A 23,683-nucleotide genomic window follows, 5' to 3' on the forward strand; every position below is an offset into this window, starting at 1 on the left:
TCTATCTAAGGACCCTGTATGCCCTAACGGCATACAGGATTACGCCTCAGAACTGTGCTTGGTCTCGGGTACGCTGTTGCAGATCTCAGGCTTCCAAGGGCGGGCCCTAGGCCGAAGCCTGGCGGGTCTCGTACTGGCACGCAGACAGCTTTGGCAGTCACAGGCCAGGGTCCTATGTCCCTTGGCCATATCTTCTGGCCAGTGCTGGTGGAGATACTGCAACGCTCCCACCGAGAGCGGGAAGCGTCTCTTCAGATGGCTGCAATGCTTCCTTCCAAGGATGAGACACTGGCGTCCGCCCGTCACACAGACAGTGACCCGGACTGTTCCAATCCTCACTGCGCCGCGTGGCGACCTGAGGCATTGCCTTCTACTAATACCCAGGGCCGCCCGCAAGGGGAACGCCGGACGTGGGGCCCCAGTGCATCAGCGCTCCGGGAGACAGTTCCAATGGAACTGCCCTAGGCAGCCTCCAAAACAGGCCTCAGACCCACCTCTTCTCACAACACCAGCTGCAATACTGGTGCAATTGCAAATCAGACTCTTGGGTGCTCACCACCGTACACAACGGTTACACGCTGTAGTTCCGCGTGAGCCCTTCTCCCTTTCAAGGGATCATGGTTACATCCATGAGTGACCCTCTCCAGGTCTTGGCCCTCAGGCAAGAAGTAAAAACTCTCAAGCAAGTCATCCACCTCGTAGAATGCACCTCTCAAGAAGAGGGGTTCTATTCAAGATACTTTTTAGTGCCAAAAAAGGACGAGGGCCTTCACTGCTGGCCCAGGAGAATCTGGTTTGCAAACCTTTGCCAGTTACTGCAAGGACAGCCTTGGGAGATCCAGCTGCGCGTGGATCTCCTCAGTCAGACGAGAGGCACTCTCTGGTACCCAGAACTGGGCAGACTCCAACTGTGGGTCTGGCCCCTGAACGGGACCATCTGTCCGCCTTAGGGCTCTCAGTCGCAGTTGTCAGTACACTGCAGAATGCTAGGGCCCCCTCCACAAGGTGGTTGTACACCTATAAGTGGAGGTATTTCAAAATAGGTGTACGGCCAGAGATCATAACCCCATTTATTGCCCTATATCAACCATTTTACAGTATATGCAAGACTTGCTAAAGGAGGGTAGATCCCACTCCATGCTGAAAGTGTACCTAGCAGCCATATCTGCATGCCATGTCCCCATTGACTCAGTGTCTCCGGGTGCTCATATACTAGTGACCTGTTTTCTGAAGGGCGCTCGGAGGCGATGTCCTCTTAGAAATGACGTCCTCCCCAAGTGGAGTCTACATGTGGTATTGGAGGCTCTCACTAAGGCCCCGTTCGAGCCTATACATTCCACAGAGTTGAATTATCTCTCTATGAAGACAGCCTTTTTTTAGCCATGACCTCCGCTAAGTTGGTTAGTAAGCTACAGGCTTGGTCAGTGCACAGCTCCTGTAAGCGTGTTTGGGATGATGGAAACAGGGTGTCGTTACACACAAACCCCGCTTTCCTCCCTAAGGTGGTTACGGCTTTCCACTTGAATCAATCAGTGGAACTAGAAGCTTTCCATCCCCCTCCTTTTTCTTTGGAGGAGGATTGGAGATTGAATTCCCTCTGCCCAGTTCGGTCATTGAGATGTTATGTGGATAGGACAAGAGTGCTATGTCAGTCTGACCAGCTCTTCATCTGTCATGGTGAATGGACCCTGGGTCAAGCCCTCTAGAAGCAGCGACTGTCCCACTGAATTGTGGACACGGTTTCAACTGCATATATTAATGCCGGCCTACCCCACCTGGGAGGGTGGCCGCGCCCTCCACCAGAGGAGTGGCTATGTCATGGGCCCTCTTTAGAGGAGCCTCATTGACTGACACCTGTACTGCGGCTAGCTGGGCTGCTTCGCATACATTCACCAGGTTCTACTGACTCAATGTGGTAGATCCCTCTATGCCTTCATTACACACAAGGGTCCTTGAGGTTGAACGCTCACACCACAAAGATTAGTTTGGTGGTAGCGAGACATCCCCCATCTGCTGTCCACTCATTCTCCCTCGCGACGTCTCTGATATACTTTCCCAAAAGTATTGTTGTTGGTTGTCTTCAAATTGAAAGGTAACGATAGGTTACGGATGTAACCCTGGTTCCCTGAAAGGGAAGATGACCAACAAACCTTGCGAGGTCTCATCACTCGCATTCGTGGGTTCGATGCAAAAGAGAACTTCATCTCCGCGGAGTGACTACTTATTCCCTCGGTGAGGCGGGACCGAGGACGTCACTCCCCGGAGGGGCCTATCGGCAGCTCAGACATAAAATGCTCAGTAAATACCTGACCTGTGGCAGGCATATCCCAAAAGTATTGTTGGTCGTCTTCTCTTTCAGGAACCGTTTTATTCCCCATCTGATTTTATACCCATGATGTGTAAATACAAAATATAAAAACAATCAGGATTATGTTGAAAAATGTACTGCTGCAATACTACAAAACGGTACACAGCAATGTTAAAGTAATACCTTATTAGGTTTGTTTTTTTTTCTTCTTTTTTTCAACTACTTATATTTCAAAATGGTTTTACTTGCAGGTTCCGGATTACCAGATTTACTACTATTTAATGCATTAATAAATTAACCTAACCTAATAAATTAACCCATGGCAAGTTTTCTCTTATAAAGTCTAAAGATGAGTACATATTGAACACGTCTCCATTAAAAATGTAGTTTGTTTCTTACTAGCACCACTGGACTTAATTTTCAGATAAAGCACTGAAATCCCATTGTATTTGAAAAGTGCATCTCAAAAGCCTTCTTTGTTTCATAGCTTCAAACCCTATGCTCTGGAGATTAGGTCTAGCAAAAATAAACAGCTTAAAGGAAGGTTTGATGTTGAGTTTTGTTTTTGAAATTTTATTTCTTTCCAGACTTCCTGTTTGCTGTGAAAAGCAGTGTCAGTCATATTGACAAGAAGCTGATGAAAAAGGCCTAGCCCGAAAGATGAACTATGGGGAGATGCTATGGAAACAGCCACAAGGACAGACTAGTGTGATCAAAGGCCTAGTGATGTTCTGTGAGAAAAATCATTAAAAAAGGCCAAAACAAGACAGTCAATTTCAACCAGAACCAAGAATAAAATGTGTTCGAAGTGGTGCCATGGGAGCAGCCCTCTATTGCAGCCAGATAAATCAAGAGAAAGCAGATGAAGGAGGAAGAATGATACTGCAGTAAAGGACAAAGCCACTGCTTACCCAGTTCAGTTATCATTTGAATGTTGGTTCCACAGTTTTTTTCCTGACTGAATGAAACCAAGGGCAGTGTTTTGACAGGTTTAGCTAACGATGAAAAACAGTGTTGTGGGAGATAAGGAAAATATGCAAGGGAAAAGAGGCATGTAAGACTAAAGGACATAGAAGAACACCACTTCTCTGTTACAGCACATCTAATACATAAACACAAAAAAGCACAGGATAAGGTACAGAGGGATTCTATTTAAATGTATACTACACTATTGAATAGTTAAATGTCACACAAAACATATTTGTTAAAAAAAAAATGTTCAGAAAATTGTAACCTCATACATACATACATACATACATACATAAATAAATAAATAAATAAATAAATAAATAAATAAAATAAATATAAAAGAAATACATTTAAAAAAAAAGAAAAGCACAGCACGCCAAGCCCTAATATTAAACAACAGTTGGCTTTCACTGGTAAAATAATATTTAAAAACCTCTATAGGATAAATGTTTTGATTGAGGTGGGTCAGATGGAAATGAATTATAATAGCTACTACATTGAACTTGAACATATCTAACAATGGATCATATTCAAAAATGTGTATTTGCAATGCCCAAAATTTAAATAGGGCACTCAGACCATTACAGTATTGGACATAAGGCACTACATTTATCATGGCCTTTACTGTATGCCCTGTTTTTGTCAAAAAGTATTATTATTAGTAGTAGCATGTAATAAAGCACAAGGAATCAATATGAGCTTGTCTTACCAAGTTCAGTAATAATTGGGATGTTGGCTCCTGTAGTTATGGAAGCCTGTCGAACTAAACCATGAACTGGGCTGTTATCAGGAGAGGATCTATCCATCCCAGGTGGTGTAAAACCTGTGGGCAAAATGCATTGGAAAAGCTTAGATAAACATGTTCTATGTTTTGGGGCTATTTCCCTAATACAGTACTGTATAGGCATATACAAATAAAAGAATGTTTGCCAGTCCAATGTGCAATAGTTTTAAGAAACAGTAGCTAGTTTTTATTTGCACTTGTTTTGCTGTTTTCTGAGTACCAGTACTTCAAAAAGGGACATGGATTTTCTGTATGCAAGGGTCAGTTAAGTCATATTTAGTATTTATAGCCTTCCATCAGCTAACAGATATAAATTGTATATGCTGTTCATTTTGCTACCACATAAGTGGTGAAGTGGAACCTGAAAACCTTTTATCAGAAATAGTGCCATTCAGACCCATGACATGAGTATGAATTCACACAACTTGACATTTTTGCATTTTTTCAAGCTGACAAGTAAACACATTAAATCAGTAATGCTATATGCATAATACATTGCCTGTATTTTGACATCCATTATTTAATGCTGACTCAAGAAAACGCAAGGTTATAGTTTTAAAGTGACAACTATAATGCAAGGAATTCACTCGGGTCGCAAAGTTTTAGAAAAATAGCAAATTCAACTCAACCAAATCAAACCATTTTTTTGAAGCGCTGCAATGTCATAATGAATAAGTTTGCGTTCTGTAAAACAAGAGAGACTCGATTTATAGCATTAATTTGAATTTTCTGTTGTATCTGTGAATGTTCTAACAGACAAGGCTTCACTGTAGTGCCCTTTTAAAACCAATGTATATCGTACTGATTTGTTAATTTCCAATGTGACATTTTAAAATATCATCTTTATAAACTGAGAAAACAAAAAACGGGGTCACCATTATTCCATTTAACTACTGTGTGTTATAATATTTGTTTACAAAAAAGGTATAACAGATCTAAACATTAACCATTTTAACAAAGTAATCCAAACTCCACAACTCACATTTGCATGAAGATTTTTTTTTTTTAATATGAAGTTTTATTTTAAGTGATCTATCTTCATCTACAAATTAAAAAGATTTTTAAATGAGCTTAAATTTTCCAAGTCAAATCCTATACATTATGAAAGGACACTCAAATGGGACAAATCAAAGGCCGCCACTTGCCAAGAATAAAAAACGTTTGATTATAACAATTGGATTTATTATTATTATTATTATTAGTTTATTTAGCAGACGCCTTTATCTAAGGCGACTTACAGAGACTAGAGTGTGTGAACTATGTATCAGCTGCAAAGTCACTTACAATTACGTCTCACTCGAAAGACGGAGCACAAGGGTCACACTTGCTCAGGGTCACACAATGAGTCAGTGGCTGAGGTGGGATTTGAACCGGGGACCTTCGGGTTACAAGCCCGTTTCTTTAACCACTGGACCACACAGCCTCCTAACATGCATTAAATTTAATTTGGTGGTTGTTTAAATAGAAATTATGTAAATTTAAAAAAATGTGAAATGTATGCATATTATAACTTGATTAAGCTTTTATCATGAGACCTAACTTGCACTTTTTGGTTTTCTTTATCTATTAAGCTCCAATAAATCACCCTTTTGGATAAGTCCCTGGAGCACCTGTAGTAATAACCAAACAGCAGTCATTATAGCTGGAAGTGCTACAGCTATATTCAAAGCAATTAAAAAGTATATACAAAATACAGTTGATAGCCTGACACCATAAACACATAACTCTCATCCCATTTTGCTTTGTTATTTTCAACATATGTGCATAATAAAACATGATTAGGACATCAGTATCTTCAAATGTGAAGGTATTCAGATATCTGACAGTTTTTCATTTCGAGCAGTTCGCTGCTTAAGCAAGTAAAAAACAGAAGTAGACATACAGTAGACCCGTAGTCCTCCACAAATCCTCCGCACTACAAAAAAATACAGTGCTTAAATGAAATGTTAATAGTTACTATGTGTACAGTATTGATGTTACTGTTAATGATTAAAACTGTACAGGAGAGCCAGGCTAGTTTGTACAAGTAGTTAGCTTGAAATTCATCTCACAAGCTGGGGTTAGAATCTGTAACAGCAGTGCATCAAACAACACTGCCCGTTACTCCCGTAGACAAGGTACTGACTACATTTATAAGTTATTATCATATTACAGTTTTCAAATATATTCTAATGTGATAGAGTTGAATGACCTATTATTATGGCTACACTGAGTAAAATGCTAAACACTTGTTTTCTACCCAGCATTACAAATCAACAATACATGTACTATTAAAAGACAACAAAAACTGTCTTGGGTACTGAAACTAATTTAATGTTCGTTAAAAAGGGCAATTAAAAAACTAACTAAGATAGGATATTATATATCCTATCTTAGTTAATATAATAGGTACTTATCAGGAAGCAAATAAATAAATAAATAAATAAATAAATAAATACAAATGTAATGATAATGTCTAGCACTGTTGCCCTGTCCAATCAAGATAACCCGCTTCCCGCTTAAAGTGTTGCCTCATCCTGCAATTATAACATTACTGAAATAATCAACAACTGAAACAGCTTTATGAACACCTAATTATCTCATTAAACTTTTAAGAAAGTGTTAATTTACCAGCTTTGGGATTCGGGTTAGTTAATGACAATTAGTGAGCATTAACTGACAAAATGCATGCTGAGTTCCATGGAATATCTTTAAAATAAGAAAGTAAAATGACTGTGAGCCTTGTATGTGTTCCATTAAAATGTTTTTACACTTTTTTGTCTTCTAAGATTTGGCAAATTGCTTTGGAAAGCAAGTGAATTTAAACTTGAAACAATTATGGTAAAGTTATTTTGTATTTCTGGTATTTCAAGAACTATAATGCTATCAAAAACCTTCCTATTGACATGTGAGAACTAGAAAATGCTACATATTGCTGGTGTTTTATTCATGCTGTGTTAGGTATACAGAACATGCACATGCTGTATAATAATGTTACACAGAAGACTATGTTATGTTCATTTTTATTAACATTTGTGATAAATTATATTTAGAATACATTAACACATTTAAATTATTTTAGTATTTCACTTAGTGTTAGTAGGTTTCATTTTTTTTTTTTTTGCACTACAGTTATGCATATTTCAACTTGTTTTGTTGTTTTTGTTTTTTAAATTTGTATTATTATCCATTGTAAAAACAATGTCATATTCAACCTGCAGTAAAATACGATTTAATCTCTTTGGTAAACTAAAGTTAAATATTTATGACTGAGGGATAGCCCTCTTATGGATGATCGAATACATGCATTCAGAGATAGCATTAGTCCCAGCACATTTGTCATGTTATAGAAGGCTTTCAAATTTAGATCCCAAGTGAGAAATCAACACATGAAGTGTTGCCTATGAAGCTAACTTCTAAAGACACTACAGTTTAAAACTTTCAATGATTTCGTTTTTTACTCTACAGGAAAAACAGCATGTCTCAAGAAAAAAAAAGGAATGATCCCATTATATAATTTTAGTTATTTACTGTGCATATACATAATAACCACAACATATCAAGTTTTAGGAAAGCTCATGGAGTAATAAGACTGAGGATTTACTTTGTTGCATCTATAAGCACATATTAGTGGGTAAATATATAAACAATAAAAGTAATAAGTTACTCAAAAATCTCTTTCTAGGTTTTGAAAAAAAGTGTACTTTTTTTTTTTTTTTTTTTAAAGCACTCGAAAAAGATGTCACAGGTGTGACATACTTCCTACAAAACTTGTAATTGCTTTATTTGCTGCTGGCTGTCCTACAATTGTAGGAATCCTTGTATTTAATTACTTTGTGCTCTCCATCCCAGATACATCATTCTTCTGTCCCAGGGGTTTGGAGCAAAAATGAGTTTGCTCTCTAAGACTGGTGCAGTGTAGTTTTCAAAAAAGGAATGACATAGTCCAAGAGGTTACCATGTTTGCTGATAGAGTGAATTGGTGTGACATATGTCTTTTATAAGTAAATCACACTTCTCAACCTTCTGATGCTTTTAAAAACAATTCTGGGCATACTGTATGTGTGAGCTAATAGTAAACACAATAAAACAAAGAATGCATTACTATCAGGGACATTCTATAAAAACCAAACACTGTACACTGGATACATAATGAATATCAGACGACTGGCAAATCCAAGACTTGTGGATGATCAAACGTGGGTGTGCCACTTGTGTGACATTGATGACCTTTTTTCACATCTTGAATACACAATATGTATAATACAGGTAAACGCAGGCATTAGAAATGCAAGTCCTGCACACAGACTTCTTGTTGCTTTTTTTTTTTTTTTTTTTTTTACTATTGTGAATCCTGGTGTGGAGGTCACGGGTTTCTAAATGTATAAGTAACTTGTTCAACTACATTTGTTTGAGTATGGTCAGGACATAAATATGTACTAATACTGATATTGCAGATCTTTTATTTCAGATGCATAACACTTCATTCTGATCTTTGTTGAATTCTAACAGTATCCATCAGGAAATGTTTTTATTTGTCAGGGTTTGCATTATTGCAGTAAATATGAAGAAATACTGAAGAGTTCACTTATTTTACAACTAGAGGTCAGAAGTGTATTCCAGTTAAGACAGTCCCGCCTTTCTTAGTCATTTACTTTGCTGTTTATTTTTGAGCACTTTGAACAGTAACTAAAAAAAGTATGCTGTTTCTTTAAACCATCATAGTAATCAGCAGGTTTAACTGTCAAACAAACTGATGTGAGGCTGTTTGAATCACTGAGTGAGGAATATTCTTCTTGCCAGGTCCTGTCCCCTGTAGGCATTGCAGGGAAGTATTATAGGGCAGTCCTTACCTTGGGAATTAGCCTGCAAGACCCCAATGCTGTCATCAAACAGCATAGATTTGATGTTGAGTGATGCCAAGATGCATTCCTTGTCCTGCAGCGAAGCATCATCGATATTGTTCTGATTGGCTGACAGGATCACGCACATGTCGCACAGGTTGATGTTGACAGCCCTTAAGTCAGCCCTACTTAACGGTGTACCCTTCAGCATAGAAAAAAATAGAAAAACAAATTAAAGACTGAGAAAGGAGCTTTGGGAAATTAGTTAACAAGTATTCCTTTTTATGCTGTGACATTCAGCGGACCTAACTATGTGCTGGGGAATCAGAGATGTGCACTAATCTAAAAGGGTAGTTGGTGCTGATGGCAGCGTTTTTGGGTTCAGTTTAAATACTCAGTGAAGCTGTTGCTAACACGGATAAAAGTAGGGATCATGTCAGTCTTTTACATCTTTACTATGCCCGGAAATGTGACCGTATTAAATAGATATCGATTCACTGGCAAATCCTGTCAATGTTTAAAATTCATACTGAGAAATACCTTTCAGAAGTGAATATCTTTTTTTTAAATAGTTTATTTTAAGAAATAATTAAATGTTTTCAGAGGAAACAACACAAAATAAATAAATTAAAAACACACTTTATTTTTCCTAAATATGTTGCTTACTTGATATAAAAAATAAATCAGTACTGTGTGTATTCATGATCTTGCAGACAAAATAAAGACTCCTCAATTGTACTTACTGGTAAAATCGAAACCTTGGGGAAATTGAGTAGCGTTTCCCATTCCCGCCTTAGGTATTCCAAAGAGCCCACAAACACAATGGGCTTCAGTTCATGATAGTGGAAATTACTTGCTCGTAAAGGCATCACAAGATTCCGTAACCCCACTAGTGCAGACTTGACATCTCCAAATATGCAGACCACCACATGCCCACTTAAAACTGTCATTGCAGCTTCACTCCGTGTCTAAAATAGGGGGAACATATTGTCAGTATACCATTGATAATATGTTTTACATTATCATAAATCTGAAACCTATCTTATACTGTAACATGCAATGTAACAGGTAGAACTGGCAGTTCTAATATTTCTAAAAGCAATGGACTGCTCTGAATATATACATGAACAAAAACATTGCATTATGGTCACAATACGAATAAAGATTTAAACAAGACATGACGTGAGAGTTGTGTCATTTGAGCTGACCCCTTTGCTGCCAGGCAGTAATACCCACCAGGATAGCCTTCTCAATGTCTTTGGATGGGCACCAGTGAAACATCCCAGTGGAGTCGTATTTTTTCACATTAGCATCCATGTTCTCGATTTGTTCATTTCCCGGAATGAGCAAGGGATCATGTCTATAAAGAGGAAAATAAGGACTCTGCCATGTTATTATTGAACTTACCATGTTATTATGAATTTACGAATACGGGGCTTTGAAAAAGAAAGTTAACATTACAGGTCAGAGTGCTTATTAACATACCTTTCTAACATATTGCAACCATCAATTTATATTATATTATTATAATTTATCCTATACTTTCTCACAATTAAAACAGCTAGAAAATCATATCCAAAATGTTGCTGGGAATTCTACTTGAAAATTAATTTTTATTTTAAGAATACTTATTTGTCCTACACTGGAATAAACTTTTTTTACACCATGATTTGAGAAAACAACTGGTAATTAGCAGCACTGTTAAAACAGGTAAAACGTTAACTGGGAGGAAATAGTCAAAGGAATTCGGTCCAGTGTTAGAGAAAGCTCTTAATCTGCTATCTCCTCTTATTTGTTTGTTTTCTCAATTTCAATTAAAAAAAAAAAAAAGTTATTATGAATAGCAATGAAATGTAAATGTAAAACTTGGGGAATTATAAGTTTTTGTATTCTCCCCAATAAACATTTGATCACAAAAAAAAAAAAAAATCTTTCTACCTGAATTTAAATGATTGACAACTACATTGATATATTGATTGTGATACCTGAACCAAATGATTGACTACTGTATGTGTAATATATATATGGTGAGAGTGTAGTCCTGGGGGGGGAAAAAGGACTACATCTACCAGAAGTTCACTGGCTGAAAAGCCTTAATTGGGTTAATTGTTTAGTTTAATTTGTTAATTGTTTTATTAGTAATGATCCCCTGCACCTGGCTATCATTGTCAATTAGAGCCAGGTGCAGGGTATTTAAAGAAAGCAGGCAGTCTGTTTGGGGCTGCTGACAAAGGAAGAGCCCGGTCATGAACTGCAGAGAGAGAAAGGTATTTAAAAGGTAATCACGCTTTGCAAATGTAGTACCGCAAAGTGTTTGTTTGTGCATTTGTGAATTGTTTTTGTGTTTTATTTGTTAGGTAAACGGCTTAGCCGTCTTGTGTGTTAGTCAGGGACCTGTGCAAAGTTTAGTTAGTGCTCATCAGAGCTAGGTGTTTATTTTGTTTTTGTTTGCTTATTAAAAATAGCACGTCAGGGCTTTGAAAATCCATTTCTGTGTCCTGGGTCTGCACTTTTAAAGGGGCAATGAACCAAAAGTAGTAAGGTTGTGTTACAATAATTATATATATGTACACACATACAGTCACCTCCAAAATTATTGGCACCCTTGATAAAGATGAGCAAAAAAATAAATTATACCAGTACTGAGCTATATTGTAATTTTCCAACATGTGGAATATATTTGACTTTATTAATGATTCAATGGAATCAACCAAAATTACACATTTCTCAAATTATAAATTTATTTCCAAAGAAATGAAGTGTCACAATTATTGGCACCCTTGTTTTCAGTACTTTGTGCACCCCCCCCCTTGCAAGGATAACGGCACTGAGTCTTTTTCTATAATGTTTAATGAGATTGGAGAACACATTGGGAGGGATCTTAGACCATCCCTCCATACAGAGTTTTTCCAGAGCCTTGATATCCTTCGGTCTGCGCTTATGGACTGCCGTCTTCAATTGAAACCACAGGTTTTCAATGGGGTTCAAGTCTGGAGACTGAGATGGCCATTGCAAAATGTTGATTTTGTGGTCAGTTAACCATTTCTTTGTGGATTTTGATTTGTGCTTGGGGTCATTGTCTTGCTGGAAGATCCACTTGCGGCCAAGTTTCAGCCTCCTAGCAGAGGCAACCAGGTTTTTGGCTAAAATGTCCTGGTACTGGGTAGAGTTCATGATGCAGTTGACCTTAACAAGGGCCTCAGGACCAGTGGAAGTAAAACAGCCCCATAACATCAAAGATCCACCACCATATATTACAGTAGGTATGAGGTTCTTTTCTGCACACGCATCCTTCTTTCGACACCAAACCCACCGCTGGTGTGCGTGGCCAAAGAGCTCTATTTTCATCTCGTCTGACCATAGCACCCGGTTCCAATCGAAGTGCCAATGCCGTTTAGCAAACTCCAGGCGCTTACGTTTGTTGGTTGCTCTCAATAAAGGCTTTTTTTCTGGCAACCCTTCCAAATAGCCTACTGGCATGGAGGTGGCATCTAATTGTAGATTTGGAGACTTGGTGACCCCAAGATGCAACCAAGTTCTGTAATTCTCCAACTGTGGCCCTTGGATTTCCCTTTGCCTCCCGAACCTGCCTCGCTGTGTGTGAGGGCAAGAAACTTTTGCTCTGAGCAATTATTAGAATAAAAGAATATGGTTTTCCCATATATTTGAGCACATTACCTGTATTGTTTATTTACACACACACACACATATACAAACACCAGTAAAACTCAGGAAAATAATTCATTAATGTTGTTTACTCCTGTCAGAATCACTCATTCCAGATGCCACAGCCCTGAATTTATCAAAGAGCTGACATCAGTGTCAGCACTGAAGTGGAAGAGATGGAAACAGTACAACATGCTGACTGACTGGCATGAGAATGGAAAGCCAATTACATGCTTTTACCACATACAACTTCTGATGTGATGCTCTTCACAGTAAAAGCTTTAACAGGCCACACTTTAAATATTTTAGCAATTTGCCCAATCACATTTGGCTTTCCAAAACTGAAGCCTATTAAAGTTTTAGCAGTGTGTCACAACCAAACAGATTAATTCATATCATCAGGATGAACAGCTGATTTTTATTATGTGCAACATTGGCCATAAAATAGCCCCCATAACTTGGGTAGCTGTGGCTTTGCTACTTCTACGTTCGTGTTCAAAAGCATGATCTTCAACTGCATATAAGGTATTGGGGGAAATAATAATAATAATAATAAAATACTTTGTGGCCAAGAACTAAACCCGTATATGTTACGATTTACTATATGTCATTTGCATGGAAACATATTGTACCAGTCCACATATTCTCCAATATTACAATTAGCATGTTGGGAGTGGTACCTTTAGAAGTATTAAAGGATATATAATGGTGTTAAGCAAAAGCTAGTGTGCTTTATGCTCTTAGGGTGGGTCAAAAAGACTCCCGTTAAGGTAATAGCCTGGAGCAAGCTTATAGATTCCGTTACAAGCAAAGCCACTCCAGGGAAACAACTCTCTTCTTTATTCTGCCTTTTACTTTTCAACCTTTACAACTTAAACTCTGTTTCTTACACGTCTTTTGCAATAAAGGGAACAGAAGAACCATTATAAACTAGGATGTATTGTTTTTGTTTAAGGTCTTAAGCAATTAACAGTCAAATTCTTGTCTTAGTTGTATGTGTTTTTTTGTAGCCTTGCTGCTGTTATTCATGGGGCTCCATATGAATGAGCTGCAGCATGATGCTGGGGATCTTGTACAGATACATGAAATAAATAAAAACATCAACCGTATCAAGATTCCTGAAAACAATACTACCAAATCCCCGTTACCCACTAAGAACACAAGTAGAGACTTGACGAAATGGACACAGTTTTAGAAATGCCAGACAATACAATCTATTTTATCTTGTTTCTTTATGTTTAAATGAAAACTGCATCATATTTGCATCTATTAAACAGTCAACTGAAATACAATCACATATAACATAAAAGGTAAATCAAGACTAATCATGAAATGGTTACATTTTTGGTAGTATGTTTTCAATTGTTCTTATAAACTAGAATGTAACTAGATTGACAGTCCAGGTGAATGGGGTTCTTTTTAGCACAGTAATGAGCAGCCTCAAGCCTGACCACTCCTCAATGCATCTTTGAAATATTTCAGAAAAGACTCCACAAAACAATGAACTGAAGCCATACAAGTAATGTAATCAGTAACCAGATGATTAGTAAGTAACCACCAAATAAATATATAGGAACCAACAAATTATATACATGTAGTCTTACCATATACAACTTCTGATGTGATGCTCATCAACGAAGAAGTAAAATACAACATCTTAAACATGCCTTTTTTTTACCGTATACCAAAATGCATTATTTTTAAATTAGCAATATAAATAAAGATTCTAGCGAGATGTGCTCTATGGCTATAGCAGTATAATCATATAATCATTTGGAGTTTAAAATGGATTTGCTAGTATGTGCTTTTTGAAAAATTTCCTTTACATTCATTCAAACATCACAACAAAATGTGTCAATTAACATGCATCTTGTGGAGATTTGTGCAGTCGGTATAGGTGCTAATGACAGAGAAAGCATTTAGAGCTTTTACACCCCGACTGAATATTTCATTATGCGCCGCATGTTTCACTAGTCACTCGATGGACCTCTGTCACTTCAATCTTCCCTTGCTGAAATGACTGGTGCAGCACGGCTCTGCCAAGATAGCTATCTTTCACAAACTGTCACCGATGACGGGTTGTCGCAAGGAAACTCTGCCGACTGCTGCTACTCATGGGGACCAGACATGACGTTTGTGCCACAGCTTTGATGGATCTGAACAAACGCATTGTGACTTTCTACAATTAGACCTGTCCGATGAACCATCAGGAAATCCATAGGAATGGCATTAATTTCATGAAAGGATTTCATATAGGGATGTAATGGAACTTGTTAAATCAATGGCATGCTTTATTTTCCCTAAATAACCCCTGAAAAAAAAAACACAATAATAATAATTATATATATATATAGTAAAAGACCGCTGCCACACGGGTTCGTTGCCCCTTTAAAAACACTACCCAACACACACAGGAATGGATTTTTTTTTTATGCGCTGACACACTATATTATTAACAAACAAAATAAAACAAACACAAAACAAACACCTAGCTCTTTACGAGCACTAACTAAACTTTCTGGAACACCCTGACTAAGTGGGACGGCTAATCCATTTCCCCACCAAACACAAGACCACAAACAAAATCAAACAGGTTTAAATTGCACACTCTTTACCTCTCGACTGCTCGGAAGCAGAGCACCTCATCTGCCTCCTTCTACTCAGCAGCCACGAGCACACTGACTGCTCTCTTTAAATACCCTGCACCTGGTTCTGATTTAGCAATAGTTACCAGGTGCAGGGGATAATTAATAATAAAACAATTAACAAATTAAATTAAACAATAAAGCAAAACACAATTAAATTAAACAAATGTGCCTTTCGCACATGTTTTCTTCCAGGGAGCATTTAACCCCCTCCCTGCTGTCTTGCAATATATATATATATATATATATATATATATACACACACACACACACATGCAGTACATTGGTTTTTCAACTATGTGTACCTTGGTACAGTACGCCATCCATTTTCGTAATTCAATGATTTATTAATTTGGATAATTCATGGCTAGGTCATGAGGACAGTAAATTGAACAACTGCTTTATTTTACTGATAAGGTCCCTTTTCTAATTTACAGCTTTCAGCATTTCATGTTTTTTTTATATGTAGTCAGACATCAAAATAAAAGGGAGCAAGTATTTACTGCATACATAGCGTCATTATGGAAATCATACTGCAAATACAGCATTTACAATAAGTGCTGCAGTGAGTGAGAAAATCCTTTTGATTTTTAAATGCATTTTAGAACGAAGGTGAAGTAACAACTGTCTTAGTGAAATGAAATATACAATTTTTGTCACATGAATGCATCATTTCTTAAATAAAAGGATATACTTATTATAGCTGCATTTGTGAAAACTTAAAATCTTAAGAGACACTGCTGAAATGGAAGGAAAGGCAAGCTCTGAGTTTATTTTCCAAACTGTGTTTAGCTATTCTGGTGTAATGCTCAGCAGACAGTACTAGCTTGGGATGAGCTCTCTCCCTCAATCCCTCTTCATTGAGCAAAGAAAGCAGGCTTCACTTTGAAAATTCTACCCATCATACAAACTGACAAAGGCATGCTTTTCAAAAACCCACAGCCAATCTGTTGATCATTACTTATTTACAAAGCCTTGAGGCACAGAGTCCTGTAATAACCATACTTTATATAGTATACACTAGCTTTTTTTTCTGCTTGTAGAATAAAGTATCCCTAAGGCTACCTCAAACCATCACTTTCTATTGCGCATAAAATGCACCTTGTAACACTAAAGTATTTAATATATATGGTATAATATATCTGCAGGAAAGGCATTTGTGTAGAAGTAGGCTAGTCTCTGTTTGGTAATTTGATGTTTTGCTGTGGGCTATGACTTGAAAAAGCCTGCACCTAGTACAGAGGACCTGTCATCCCGGTACCCAAGAGCCAGTAGAATAAAGAAGTACCCTAAAGCCGCAACACTTTGACACCACTTTGAAGCATATCAAAACAGTGTAAATAACTCCCAAGAATTATTATTACTTCAAGATCAAAGAAAATATGCATATTGTACATGGTAAATGGGGACCTTCCACACACAAAGGCTTTCGCCTGAAAGTTAAGGAATAAAACTCCATAGGTTTGCAAACAACCAGTTGGCAACAGGCCATTTTTTTTTTCATTGTGAATAGAAAACTAGAGTTTATTTTGAGTTTTATCATGGGCATTTTAACACTCTCCTGTGTAATATATTTCAAGAGGCTAAGAATCTTTTTTTTTTTTTTTTTAAGCTAAGGGTTTAGAATCTGTAGTGTTTTGTAAAACAATATATCTAAGAAAAGAGATTTCAAGCCCTTTTTTTTACCCCTTCAGAGACTCCACTAATATTGATGACTAACAGGGCACTAGGCTCACAGGGTTATGATTCCCAAAACATATATAAAATATTGTACATGGAAGATAAAACTATATCAATGAAAGAACCATCTTAATGCACCTAATAAAAAGTGCTACTAAGATCATTAAATGGAACAAGATAGAATTAGGTATTTAATGTCATAATTCTTTTTTTTTGTTTGTTTGTTTTTATGCAAGAAGTATTGCACTTTGATATACAACTCTGTGCAAGCACCAGCATAATATAGGTTGGTAGTAATTTGTTCTGTATGTCACAAAACATAATGCTGTGTTATTATCCAGCTAATGTTTATTAATTCCCCCCCAAAAACTGTTGAATATATATTCCAGATCTCACATTAATTTGACAGCACTGCACCTTACCTTATATTATAATAAATATTACTTGATTTGTATATAGCAGTTGTATTCTTTGTGGAAATATTAAGGTAAAAAACAACTGTAGTTTAAAAACAGCCAAAACTATTTAATACATTATTTCACTCCATATTTTCACTAAATGTCTGCTGTGCAATCTTTTTTTTTTTTTAAACAATGCATATTACTTTTCATCTCATGACCACACATGTTGAATTGTATCTCTTTTATCAGTCAAAATCAATTAACAGCAATTTAATACCTAAGGACAAGATAAAAGGAAAGTAATATTTGAGTTCATTTTTGATTGTGATGCTACATCTCACATATGGCCTTAAGTACCAAAAACAGTACTCAGAGGGATTCCTACAAAAGAAGAATGGCCTTAGGCAAAGTAACCACATGAGTCCCTCTGATTGGTTAGTGCTGTCATTAATGCCACTGCTGTTTAAGAAATACATGTGAACGGGACTGGGGTGACAGCTGAGACTTTAAAGCAAGAGTATTTTTCAAACAGCTTTTCATACTCTCTTTCATGACAGGAATTTTTCAGCTCTATCATTAACTGCTGACAAGCTGACAGAATAAATACTTCAGCCTTAAAGGGTTCTTCACATTCGCACTCTCACTTTCTCTCTCTCTTTTTTTTTGAAAGCTAGGAAGAGTTTCTTAAAGCTGTCATCTCTTACCTCATCATTTTGGGCGAAGAATTGGGTGAATTTCGCATGCCTCCATTCCGCTGCTTTTTTTTTGGTGACAGTGTTGATGGATGCTCATCTTCGACTGCGAACATATGCAAAAAATGTCAGATTATGGACTGTTTAAACTGAAATATGTAATGGAAAGGACATAGTAAAAGAACACAGCCAACACTCAAATCAATCATTGTGAAATCTGAAAGACCGCCACAACAGAAAGCTCACAAGTTAGTAGGGAGAAGGGAAGAGTGTCAAAGGTAAGGGCACACCAAATGCCTTTCAAATTTGACAAACCCAACACAATATTATTCTTAGAACCAAAGTGCTGTTCCATCTAAAGTATATATACTGTACATGTACATGTACATGGCTGAGCCTTTAGCAGTCTGCATCAGTACAAGCATGCACTGGAGTTGCCGTTCTGTCTGTTTAAATATGAACGTGGCTAATAATTGTTCAATTGTGCTTGCAGTTTGTCTTGGACTACAATTAGTCACTACAGCAACGATTCTATATCTCCATTTACATGCCACAAGCATTCTTTCTATCTTCAGAAGGCTTCAGTAGATATCTGAATCCGTGCTGAAACAGCACTCTAAATAATAATGCAAATGATTAAAGAACAGTTACTAACAGTACACTGAAACATCCTAAAAAGACCAAGGATCAACATCCATTATATCTACCAAGCAAATAAAAGAATGGCTCAAAGAAATCTAACCTCCTCCAATCCAGTATTAGCAACACTGGAAGCACACATTTCATGACACATATATCCAACAGAGAAATGCTACTTTGAAAAATCGAGGGTAATGAGTTTTACTTTCTTAATCCGATGACTTGATAAGCTTCTGTTTTATTAATATATGCTTATGATGTTTGCACCCCTTCTTTTTACTTGAAATGATACACGTTCCTTTTCTTCTTTTTTTTAAAACTTTTTTAGCATGTTGGATTTTAAAATTTGTACCACTATGCTGTCTAATACAGTCACTTTTATGTTCCCCACAGAAACTGTCAATTTGCTTCACTTTCATAAAAATGAAACAAAACTACAAAGCCAAACACAGAATAGAATACAATGTAAAATGAGACATTGAAAGCTAATAAAATGAAATCCAAAAATAAGACCAATCTGAACACTTGAGTCCTAGTAACAGCTTGATCATTCAGGGAGTGCATATTTCATGTGTTTTAAGACAAGCATCTTTGAAAAAATTATGTGCTAAAAACGTCAACGTCACTGTCACTTCAAGTCAAGATTAGTTCTTCAACCATATGTCAATATATAACACAGTATTAGTACAACTCAATGTGTAATGCAAGCAGTTTTTTATCTGGTTATAGAATAAGTAGGCCCATATTATATTGTATCCTTAAAAGTCAGAGAATGAAATTGGTTGAACAGATATATAAAATATTCTGAAAAACATGTCTGATTAAAAGTGGTAGGAAATGTTATGCATATTATATATAACATACAGTACACTGCACAGGACGTGACATGTGTTCTGTTATAACATATGATACTAATATACTGATATTATGGTAATATATAATTTGATTTCTATGTTTATGGACATTTTCATTTATACCTACACTCCCACTCCTTAAAGATCTTTATTGGAAATATCAACTTGAATAAATATGTTCTTTAGAAATATCTGCACACATTAGATGAAGGGACAAGTACTGGGGTTTAGAAGGTAAACCTTTAGCCATCACTTGCATTTTATGTGGAAAACAAATTATAAAAGATGACACTATAGGATATTTACAGTTCAGTTTTATTTAGAGCAATCTAATTTTGTGTAGTAATACTATGAATTTAAACCTTACCTGCTGATATTAAACCCTCAATTTTAACTTAAATATATTCAGTCTGGGGGGACTATATATTCAATCGCTTGACAGTTACACATATTCAGTCATTAGTAAGGAAAACTACACGTGCAACCACTTGAACTGCAAATTCATGCAAAGTGGTCAGTACTCTCTGATGCAGTCAGCTAAGGGCAACCTACAGAGGCTGTGATTCACCGCTGAGCTACCAGAATGGTATCTGTATTTCACAGGCAGACTGCGTGCCCGCTGTAACCTGCTGGGGGCTGGTCTTCCTGGTTCACTGGGGTTCATTAGGCTAAGGCGAAGCACAGAGGGGCCGCTGGGCAGGTACAGGCTTCCTTTACGATTATTAACTAGAAGAACAGGTTCTTCAAAACGTTTGGCATTGAGAAGTGCATGAGATGTGTTGTAGGATTTATAGGATTGAGTTTGGTCAGCTGGTCTAGCATCTTCCTTTACTGCCAAATAATGAAAAATATCAAATTAATATTCAGATTCAATCTTACTGTTTACTTAATTACAATAACAGGCAGTTAATTGTATTTGTGAAATTTGTATAAAACATACAAATGCAATAATATATATATATATATATATATATATATATATATATATATATATATATATATATATATAATTATAGGCTGTGCTAGAAGTATATGTTAGGTTATTTTGTGCAAAAAGATGAATACATTTAAATATTGTTCTACTATTTAAAATGGTATTTAAAAAAGTTAAAAGATAGTAAAAAATAAATGTACATCAACTGTACCTCAACCTTTAAACACATTTGTTTCCAATAATGTACACTCAAAATATGTTGTTAAATTCCATTACATTTAATAATACAAAAATGCTATATCTTGTGTTCAATGTCCATTTTATATACATGTAAGGTAGAAGAAAAAAACACTAATATATTATATCATCATTGATTCGTAAAAACCTTAATTAAGTTTTCACTTTTTGTTTGGCTTGGAAGTGGCAATAATACACCTTTATGACTACTTTGTACATTTGGCTATGGTGACAAACACAGTCTTCTATTGTTGCCCCCCTTTTTTTTCAAATACCATTTACAACATCTGTATGTTCCCAAACCAGTTATCTTAAATTCAAAGAATTCCCAAACTGAGAAGAAACTGTGGAAAACTAATAAAAAAAAAGGTTTGATATAGCATAGACTTTAAAGCCTGAATAACACAATCTGGCAGTGCTTTAACCCTATGCATGAGACACCTGGTTGCTTTTGCCCTGCTAAGTAATTGTCTTGGTTGACATGTGTACTGTCTCTATAATTCAAGCCTAATAACTTCTAGATAAAAAGTAAGAGGTTAACCAATAAACAGTATGCGCTAAACAAAAAAAACACAGTTGCAACCCTTTCCAAAACTAGCTCTAAGCAATATATGGATGATTATTTGTACCGTCAGCTGCCGCATAGATTTAAACCCCTGCACTGATAACTCCTGGATTCATCTGCCCCTTGTCAAACATGTACAGCATTACTTTGAGAATACACGGTGTGGCAGTTTCACTGTGGATCTAGAATAATCCAGACGGCGGCTGTCTCTTCATAAACAGCAATTCAAGTGATGAGCTAGTAATGTATTTCTTATCAAGAATAGCTGGAAATTGAAAAACACCATAACATTTTGATTTGAAAGTTTATTTAACTTTTTATTATTACGGAAGAAACGTTTTTTGTTTTTTTTATTGTACAAACTGAATTAAAGTCATCGTTGTATTAACGGATAACCCTCTGTGGATATCCTTCTAATTAAAAACCCCAAGTTCATAATGCTTGTGTTCAAATACATTTACATGTAATCGTTTTAAAATGTAAATATTTGACGCTATATTGTTAAGAAAAATATAAAACTCTATAAATCCCATAATATCCGTATTACAATAATTATTTATTTTACATTCTGTAACATGTTGTTACTCTAAGAACTTGCAACAAATAAAAATGTTATCTTAAAAAGCCCTTATATTCTATCGCAGTATAGACAATACATCTTCACAGGATACTGAAGATACAGATTTTCCTGGAGTTATAGCGCCATCTGCTGTCAAAAACATCACCATATAAAAACATCATGGTAAAACAACCAATTCAGTTTTGTGATTAATATACTGCAAAATATACCTTTATTTCCAGCTATACATCTATAATTCTAAGCACATAATCAGAAAATCTTCAGTAATACTTTAAGAAATCTTTTCAGCAAAGTCTTTATCCACATTTCTATTGGTTTTACTATCCCTACAGTCCCTGTATTACAGAAATGTAAATAGATTTGGAGATTTGTATTTATCTATCTATAAATTATATTTATACATTATATTTAGGATTAAAAAAAATGATTTACACTTGTAACCAATTACCTAAACACTTACCTCACTAAAAACAAGTGGCCATTATTAACAAATTAAAAGCTACAATATAAATGCTACAAAAGTTACATCTGCTAAACATTAAGAAAACGAAATACTAAACTACTGTGCAGCTAAATGGCACTGGTGAAAGCAGAATGCGCAGAGGAAACAATCAAAGAAACACATGAAAGACTTACTTGATCTGACATATCCGTTATAATTATTTTTAGCTGAGAAAAATGCAAAAGGCAGTGATAGGTTACAGGAAAGAAAAGTGTTGTGCGGTGCAAGAAGATGACAGACCAGAACACTGGAAACGAAAATAAAGAGTTAGATTACGACATAAAATCTGGAATGAAAAATTCAAGTAGGTAAGAAATTGATACCAGCCAAATGAAGAGAGATGAGAGACCAGAAGAATAATGCGTTTAGTATGCGAGAAGCCCAAACCAAGCCTTCTTATGAAACACTAACAGCTGCCTGAAGCAAAGTGGTTAGAACCTTTAGATAATTCCACAGTCGACTTTTCTCAACTCCTTCTCCCCTCTTACTACACTTTTTAATGTTAATATCCTGAATTTGTTTTTATTTGACGCCACTTCTATGTGTATCATATCAGAATTATTTTTTTCATTAACAGTACCACAAACCATTTAAAATAAATCTGAGGCCTACATTATTATATGCTTCCCATAATAGTCATCGTGCTCTATACAAACAAATGAAACAACATATTGTGTAATGTTAATATTTCTGTATGTGTGGGACATTCAGAATCAAAAGACCTAAACTTCATCTAGCTCTGCTAAAAATAAATGGTTTTAATACAGGTGGCCTGCAAAGGGGAAACTTTTGCCATGGAATTTGCTTTGAGCTGGCTTTGGATCACTTGTTCATTAGGACTTTATTTCATACAGTAAAAGGTCACAGTCTGGGCTCAAGGCAAGACTGTGACAGAAATGTTCAACTAGAAACCATGCTGGTCCTGGCATCTGTCGTTTGTGATAGGACGGGAAGAGTTGCAGAACTAACTGGCTAGCATCTGTCCTACACCGAGGAGGGAACAGGGAGAATCTGTTGCCTGGTGGTAAGAAACTGTCAGGGTGAGTTTCATGACAACCAGCAGCACTCAGGAAATAAAAATGCAAACATAATTTCCATGTCACCCCGCATAAGGTCCTCCTGCTAAATTCACTCCACACGGTGCAGACGGCATCTTTTCTAGCTTGTTCCCATCATAGCAAGCCACGCAGTAGTTACTTCACTATGAACCTAGTAGAACTACTGCAGGAAAGCGATGCCTGAGGAGATGAAAAGATGTTCTGACCTCTTTTCCTGTGAAGATGCTTGCTGTTAAATCTTAATGACTCAACATTTTGATCTGAAAAATGACAATATAAAAGATTGTCAAATGCATCACAAGTACCTTAATATAACAGTACTTGCATCTGATTCCTGAGCATCTCC

General features: G+C 36.3%; 1 protein-coding gene across 11 annotated transcripts in view; it reads right to left on the reverse strand.

The window, feature by feature from the left end:
- LOC117415708 (calcium-activated potassium channel subunit alpha-1a) overlaps nucleotides 1-23,683 on the reverse strand; it is a 182,268-nt gene that overhangs the window by 18,824 nt on the left and 139,761 nt on the right. For 7 of the 11 annotated variants that reach the window (XM_034026392.3, XM_059026375.1, XM_059026374.1 and 4 more), the window contains 5 exons: nucleotides 17,981-18,074; nucleotides 10,121-10,244; nucleotides 9,628-9,852; nucleotides 8,894-9,086; nucleotides 3,987-4,100 (listed from right to left, as the gene is read on the reverse strand). In XM_034026392.3, coding sequence (XP_033882283.1) covers nucleotides 3,987-4,100; nucleotides 8,894-9,086; nucleotides 9,628-9,852; nucleotides 10,121-10,244; nucleotides 17,981-18,074 — 750 coding nt within the window. Of the gene's footprint in view, nucleotides 1-3,219; nucleotides 3,304-3,986; nucleotides 4,101-8,893; nucleotides 9,087-9,627; nucleotides 9,853-10,120; nucleotides 10,245-17,980; nucleotides 18,075-20,013; nucleotides 20,293-23,683 lie in introns of all 11 variants that reach the window. The other 4 variants (XM_034026389.3, XM_034026409.3, XM_034026396.3 and 1 more) reach the window with 2 other exon arrangements.

Source organism: Acipenser ruthenus, chromosome 7, assembly GCF_902713425.1.
Source record: "Acipenser ruthenus chromosome 7, fAciRut3.2 maternal haplotype, whole genome shotgun sequence".
NCBI lineage: Eukaryota > Metazoa > Chordata > Actinopteri > Acipenseriformes > Acipenseridae > Acipenser > Acipenser ruthenus.